General features: G+C 55.1%; 1 protein-coding gene and 1 non-coding gene across 2 annotated transcripts; both read left to right on the top strand.

Annotated features, from left to right (window-relative positions):
• Nucleotides 1–434: 434 nt before the first annotated feature.
• On the top strand, nucleotides 435–508 carry TRNAN-GUU (transfer RNA asparagine (anticodon GUU)). Its single transcript has one exon. It is a non-coding gene; the product is annotated as a tRNA-Asn (tRNA).
• A 4,700-nt stretch (nucleotides 509–5,208) lies between these two features.
• LOC142076612 (olfactory receptor 14C36-like) lies at nucleotides 5,209–6,254 on the top strand. Its single transcript, XM_075138898.1, has one exon. The coding sequence runs from the start codon at nucleotides 5,209–5,211 to the stop codon at nucleotides 6,181–6,183; it is 975 nt and encodes a 324-aa protein (XP_074994999.1). The 3' UTR covers nucleotides 6,184–6,254.
• The last annotated feature ends 467 nt before the right edge of the window (nucleotides 6,255–6,721 follow it).

Below are 6,721 nucleotides of genomic sequence, written 5' to 3'. Positions count from 1 at the left end.
TAAGCAGCTCTCAAGGCTTTCCATCTCATCCTCAGGGAGGAACTAGTCATCCATAGTCATTCCCTAGTCACCATTCATGCATCCTAAAAACACCAGTTGAGGCAGCGCACCTTGGTGAGGGGTGGACCTCCCCAAGGCACCTCTGTGCTCTTTGAGGTCTGAGCGCTTGTGCGAGGCTCCAGGAGTAGCTCGCTTGGTGCCCACCTTGGTATCGCAGATGGGTGGTCTGCAGTGGGCAGGGAGTGAGGCAGGACTGCTACCAGAAATGCCATGGGAGGGGAGGTCCGGTGCTCAGGGAAAGAAGGATGAAGGGTGGACATTCAGGGTTATGGGGTTTCTCTTCCCAGGTCACCGTTATTTGGACAAAACTCTGCTTCCCTGGAAACGGCCAAACATCCGCCTGCCGATGGGAAGCACTATCCAGCTCTTGGGGAGTCTCTGTGGCGCAATCGGTTAGCGCGTTCGGCTGTTAACCGAAAGGTTGGTGGTTCGAGCCCACCCAGGGACGGGTCCCCCTTTCCCTGCCCATGTTGGGGGGGTTGGAACTAGATGATCTTTAAGGTCCCTTCCAACCCAAACCATTCTATCTGTTATAAAAAGAGGAGGCTATTCAGTCCCCTCAGCAAAGGCAGAGGAAGGAAAGCAAACGGATATGAATTCTTTATTCTGCTTTACTTGCGCACGCGGTTTTGCTTCACTTACTGAACTGTCTTTGTCTTGACCCGTGAGTTTTTCTCACTTTGCCCTTCCAATGCTCCCCCCCATCCCGCTCGGGGGGAGTGAGCGAGCAGCTGGGTGGGGGCTTAGCTGCCAGCTGGGGGAGTCAACCCACCATGTAATTTGCCTTATTTCTACTTTCACTAAAAACAGTAACAGTAACATGCTCTAAAATAATTTCTTCTTCTTCTTGATGGTGATAAACTTAATTTCTTTAATGTTATGCCTTTCACCTGACTTGATCCCCATTCACTGCTGGTTGTTCTCCTCCAGAGTCCTGCCTTCAGGCACAGAGGCCTGGGAGACTCCACCTGTATCATTCTCCTGAGTAACTCAATGTCTTCTCCGCTGGAGCCCCAAGGCTCTGCTACTTGCCATCTTCACCCCTCTGGCATCTGGGACCCCACAATTTCACGGTCACTACAGCCAAGGCTGACACTGATTATCGCATTCCTGACCAGCTCTTCCTTGTTTGCCAGTACTGGATCCAGGCGGGCATCCAGGGCCCTTGTTGGCCCACTGGGCAGCTGTATCAAGAAGTTGTCCCAAGATCCTCCAGACTGTTTGCTCCTTGTTTTGCCTGGTCCGTGAATGCCAGGGCAATTACAGTCCCCCACAGGAACTGGCTTATTGACCTGCAGACTTCCTTGGGTTGCTGACAGAAGGCTTTTCCTGCTTCCTCACCCTCATTGAGTGGCTCATAACTGCCAACACGATGTCAGCCTTACTGGCTCCCCTAATCCCCAGCGACAGAAGCTAACCATCCGGGAAGAGCTCCATACATCTGAGCTGCCCCTTCACACTGGAGGCATCCCCCATCCTCACCTTCCCTGCCACTCTATTCTGCAGAGCCTCTATCCCTCCACCCAGGTGAGCAAGCTGTCCCACCACATCTAATTTGATCCAAAAAATCACAGTGCTGTGAGGCGCCAGCTCCTCCTGTCTGTTCTCCACCTCCTCCTGCCTGTGCACGTTTGGGCTGCAGCATCTCAGCCGTGGCACTGGGGCTGAGCACAGGCTCCTTGCAGGCAAACGTGGTAACAGGGACCCAGGACCCCACTCTGCTTCACATACTGGAGTGTTTGGCAGATGTTAACGTAACAAGGAAATGAGGTGCTCACAGACTGCCCTGAGGTCTCCAAGGCCAGAGAAACAAGGCTGGGCAGCAACACCTTGTCCAGGGAGACATTTGGTGACTGCAGAAACTCTGCAGGGCTGTGGGGCTTGCATACCATGCTCCCCATACCATCAGGCAGGTGAGTAGAGGTTCAGAGAGAGGAGAATAGTCAAGGGTGGAAAACACAATTACAGGGCTGGGCACTCTGGTGCGACCTACCTCCCAGTCCTACAGCACCAGCAAGGGATGGACCTTGCATCTGTGCCATGGTGTTGGTGTTGAGGTGACGGCATACAGGCACCAGACCCCTTTGGGAGGCCCTGGGATGTCTGCCCCACACCAGCTCCAACAGGGCATGGCTTTCCTAGAGGTCCTCTGCTGTGTTTGCCTGCTGAGTGGAGTTGTATTAGGCACTCCAGGCATCTGGTATGGCACTGGAGGCTTTTTTTTAAAATGAGAACCCTGAAATAAATAAGATGTCTTCAGTGCAGGGATGTGGACATAGCTTTGCAGTGGCTGGTGCTCTAGTAAATGATAGAGACCTGGGTCTCCTTCTGGGGCACTCCTCTGGTCAGCTCAAGAGCTCTGCCTGCTCCAGAGATATATGTGACAAGGTGCGCTCAGGTGCCCTAAACATACAGGTCTGGTGTCATTTAGGATGGCCAAGGAAATCCCTCTTTCCCTCCCAGCCCAGCTGATGCTTGGGAAGGATGCGGGTATTCTCAGAGATTTTCCATCAGAGCTTGCAAACACTTGAAGACGTCTTGGACCATCCCGGCCCTTCAGTCGGGGGCAACTGTGTGTGAGCAACTGAGTGCCCACAGAATAAAGACCAGGGGCTCAGAGCAGGGACTTACCTGCAGGCAACGCTTTTGTGCACCCCTGTCCTGAAGCAAGAAGAATCCCAGCTCCTGTGGCTGTGTGGGGTGCATGGGGGGAGCTGAATCCTGCTTCTTCCAGCTGGGGATGAGATGCCTGTACGGCCTCAGCTGAACCCCCGGCACAGGGGAAGCCAACCCCCCCCTGTCCCTGTCTGTGCACTTTTTGTTATGGGACAGGAACCGCGGTGTCCAGAGGGGAACATTTACACCTCTCGCAGACAACCACGCTCTGGTAGGACAATTTCTGCTGCAGGAATCAGTCCCTCCCCACTGTTTAGAGTGGGACCATTAGTGATTGCTTTTGATGACTCCAAATTAGACTCCGCAGGGATGATCCTGCTGCCTTTCAGGCTCTGTCAGCCCTGGAGCCCCAGGGACACCTTGAGGGAGCCCCGAGGGGGCAGAGCAAGTGGTGCCTTGGGCTGGTCCTCTGCTGCTGGGCTGGGCTGGGCTCCTGGGACGGAGGGAGCTCATGGCAAGCGGGCAGCGCTGCAGAGACAGCTCTGCCCAGGAGCAGCTCCTCTGCGAAGCCCAGCAGGGCTGAGGGCACTGCCTGCGGGCAGCGAGGGGAGAGGAGAGAAGCAAGAGAGAGGTTAAAGGCAGTGAAGAGTGGGAGGATGCTGAGAGCTCAGTGGAGGAGAAATCTTCACAGCCCTTGACACAGTAAGTCTCTGGCTGCAGGGCAATGTACCTGAGCGTCCTGGAGGGATCTCCTAGAGCTGGCGCATCCCAGAGCAGATAGGATCTGGCAGGATGACTCTCAGGGTTTCTTCCGTGTAGAGAAGGACGTGCTCCAGAGCAGGGCTTCTCTGCTGCACCCTCAGAGGGATAGGGCATGACCACCCCCTTCTTCCAGGGAGGGTTGCAAGGATGTGCAGCTGGGTGTGCACCCAGGGGTGCCCAGGGCTGTCCTTCCGAGCAGGGTCCCTGCACCCCAGGGGCTGTGTGCTGGGGCAGGGACTCTGCTACCTGCCAGGGTCAGCACTCAGCCTGCCCGGGGAGCTCCCCACAGCGCTGTGGGGAGAAGCTGGGGGTGGAAGGAGCGACCCCCAGCAGGGCAGGGTCCTTCTGCTGTCGAGAGGGTGCTGCATGGGTGAGGGCTGCTCACAGCTCCACATCACCCCCAGGACGTTTCTGAAGGGAGTTCTAAAGAGGAAGGTCAAGGCGGGGGTTACCTGAAAGGGAAGGTATCTGTGCTTTGAGGTTTTCCTCTTGGTTGTCTGGGTGAGCAGTGGGAGATGGGAATTTATTTCTCTGTTCCAGAGGAGGCACTGAGACCCCCAACTGTCATTAGGACTGGTCTGAGCTGCTCCTCAGGTCCTGCACACACAGAGATGCCCCTGGGCCGTGCCCGGCTGCCAGGAGGGGTCTGCAGGGCAGAGCTGAGCACACAGCGGGTGGGACGGGGTCTGGGAGCACTGACAGGGAGGAGACAGGGAAGCAGATCCCGGCAGGGACAGCTCCAGACAGCTGAGACATGGGCAGGGAATGGGAGGAGAGTGCTGACAGAATAGTCTGGCAGGGCAATGGGAGCACCCCCCGACAGCTTTTTCATGTCAGGGTTTTCAGATCATGAGTCAGCTCCTCGTCAGCCAAACCTCCAGCAGAGCAGACTCTCCTGGCTGCCAGTATGTCCCTTCCCGGCCTTGCCTACCCTTGCAAAAGCACTGTGGAATTTCTCCTTGTGTCTCCAGTTGCAAGAACCCATGTTCTGGTTTTGAGGCTCTTTGGGGATGGGGGTTTCAGCTGCAGCTCAGACTCTCACCCTATGGGTCCTGCCATGCAGATGTCTCCATGGTAGGAAGATGTCCAAGAACCCTTCTAATCAGTGAGCTCTGGGCAATGCAGTGCACGGGGTGGGAAAAAGCTGACTCTCCCTTTAGGACATCCTAATGGAAGCACACAGCTCTCCATCAAGGTCTTTGTCATATCTGGGAGACCAACAGAGAAGGCGGGGAGTAACTGGGCAGTGGCATGGGGGCAACTGGAATGAGTCCAAGCCTGAGACCAGGACTGGTGGACAGACTGGCTGTCCTCACTCTGCACTGAGGGACAGTCCCTTTGCCTCCCAGCACCCTCAAGATTTCACATGGAGTGCAGTACAAATGCAATAAATGCTCCTAGTAATGAAACAGGCAACTAGAAGAAAATAAACAGCCAACACTCTTCTGCAGTCAAGTGAATGGAGAGTGAATGGATGAATATCCATCACGAGTTGATTTAACCAGAGGTCACTCCTTGTTCTTATTTACCTATTGCTGTAGGGCAGAACTAACTCCTCCAGAGCCCCCTGCAGAGTCCTGTCTTCCCAGTGGCATCCTCAGCCACCACAACCCAGCGCTTGTGCAAGGGAGCTGCTCAAAAGTCTCTGAAAGGGGAGAGGCAATTTGGGGGGTTAAATGAAAAATGGCTTTGATTTTGCTCAGAGGAATCTTCCCTTATTTGTCACTGCCTTTTCCTCCTTGGACAGGTCCCCTTGCCCTGAGGCAGCAAATGTCCAACAGCAGCTCCATCACCCAGTTCCTCCTCCTGGAGTTTGCAAATACATGGGAGTGGCAGCTCTTGCTCTTCTGGCTCTTCCTGGGCATCTACCTGGCTGCCCTCCTGGGCAACGGCCTCATCATCACCGCCATAGCCTGCGACCACCGCCTGCACACCCCTATGTACTTCTTCCTCCTCAACCTCTCCATCCTCGACCTGGGCTCCATCTCCACCACTGTCCCCAAATCCATGGCCAGTTCCCTTTGGGACAGCAGGGTCATCTCCTTCTCGGGATGTGCTGCACAGGGTTTTTTCTTTCTCTTTTTGATGTCAGCAGAATTTTATTTTCTCACCATCATGGCCTATGACCGCTACGTTGCCATCTGCAACCCCCTGCACTACGGGACCCTCCTGGGCAGCAGAGCTTGTGTCCACATGGCAGCAGCGGCCTGGGGCAGTGGTTTCCTCTACGCCATGCTGCACACTGCCAATACCTTTTCACTACCCCTCTGCCAAGGCAATGCCATAAACCAGTTCTTCTGTGAAATCCCCCAGATCCTCAAGCTCTCCTGCTCACACTCCTACCTGAGGGAAGTTGGGGTTCTTTTGGTTAGCGCTTTTGTATTTTGCGGGTGTTTTGTTTTCATTGTTCTATCCTACGTGCAGATCTTCAGGGCCGTGCTGAGGATCCCCTCCAAGCAGGGACGGCACAAAGCCTTCTCCACATGCCTCCCTCACCTGGCCGTGGTCTCACTGTTTATCAGCACGGGCATGTTTTCCAACCTGAAGCCCCCCTCCATCTCCTCGCCAGTTCTGGACCTGGTGGTGGCAGTGCTGTACTCGGTGGTGCCCCCAGCAGTGAACCCCCTCATCTACAGCATGAGGAACCAGGAGCTCAAGGTTGCCCTGAGGAAACTGGCTGGATTTATTTCAGCATCCATAGACTGCCTACCTTCCTCTGCAAATGGCTTCCTCTGTGTGTCGTGACAGGCCAAGCCTGTCTTTCCTTTGTTTGTTTGTTTTTTTAACTTCTTCCTCTTGTGATGATGTTGTCTACAAGGAAACGTCATTATTCATCCCCTCCTACCGATGTATCTACCTGTCTTGTGTGACCCAGAGACTTTGTGCAAATGAGGGGCCAGCTGTCTGTCTATTTAAGCAAAACAAATGAACCTGGAGCAACATCCTTGCCTGAGATCCATCCTCAGCGGAGCAAGAATGAATGGGAATCTAAAACCTCTTTCTGGCTGCACCAGCTCTCAGGGCAGGCTGCTCCATCCCTGGGGCAGCAGGAGCAGCCTGAGGACCCCCGGAGCCAGGGCTGTTGTGCTGGCCTGGGGAGAGGGGATGGTACGGAGGGGCTGCAGCCCTCTTAGGATCCCCTGGCGAGGAGAGCAGAGGACACAGGGTGCCACTGACCTCTGTTTCCCTGCGCTATGGATGTCCCCCATCTCTGGGGCTGACCCCCAGCAGCTGCCGTGCCCTTCAGCGGGGCTGGGGCTGTGGTGTGAGTGCCCAGAGGTCT

Source organism: Calonectris borealis, unplaced genomic scaffold (assembly GCF_964195595.1).
Source record: "Calonectris borealis unplaced genomic scaffold, bCalBor7.hap1.2 HAP1_SCAFFOLD_74, whole genome shotgun sequence".
Classification (NCBI taxonomy): Eukaryota; Metazoa; Chordata; class Aves; order Procellariiformes; family Procellariidae; genus Calonectris; species Calonectris borealis.
Note: the sequence above shows the minus strand (reverse complement) of the source record. Positions and strands in the feature narration are given on the sequence as shown.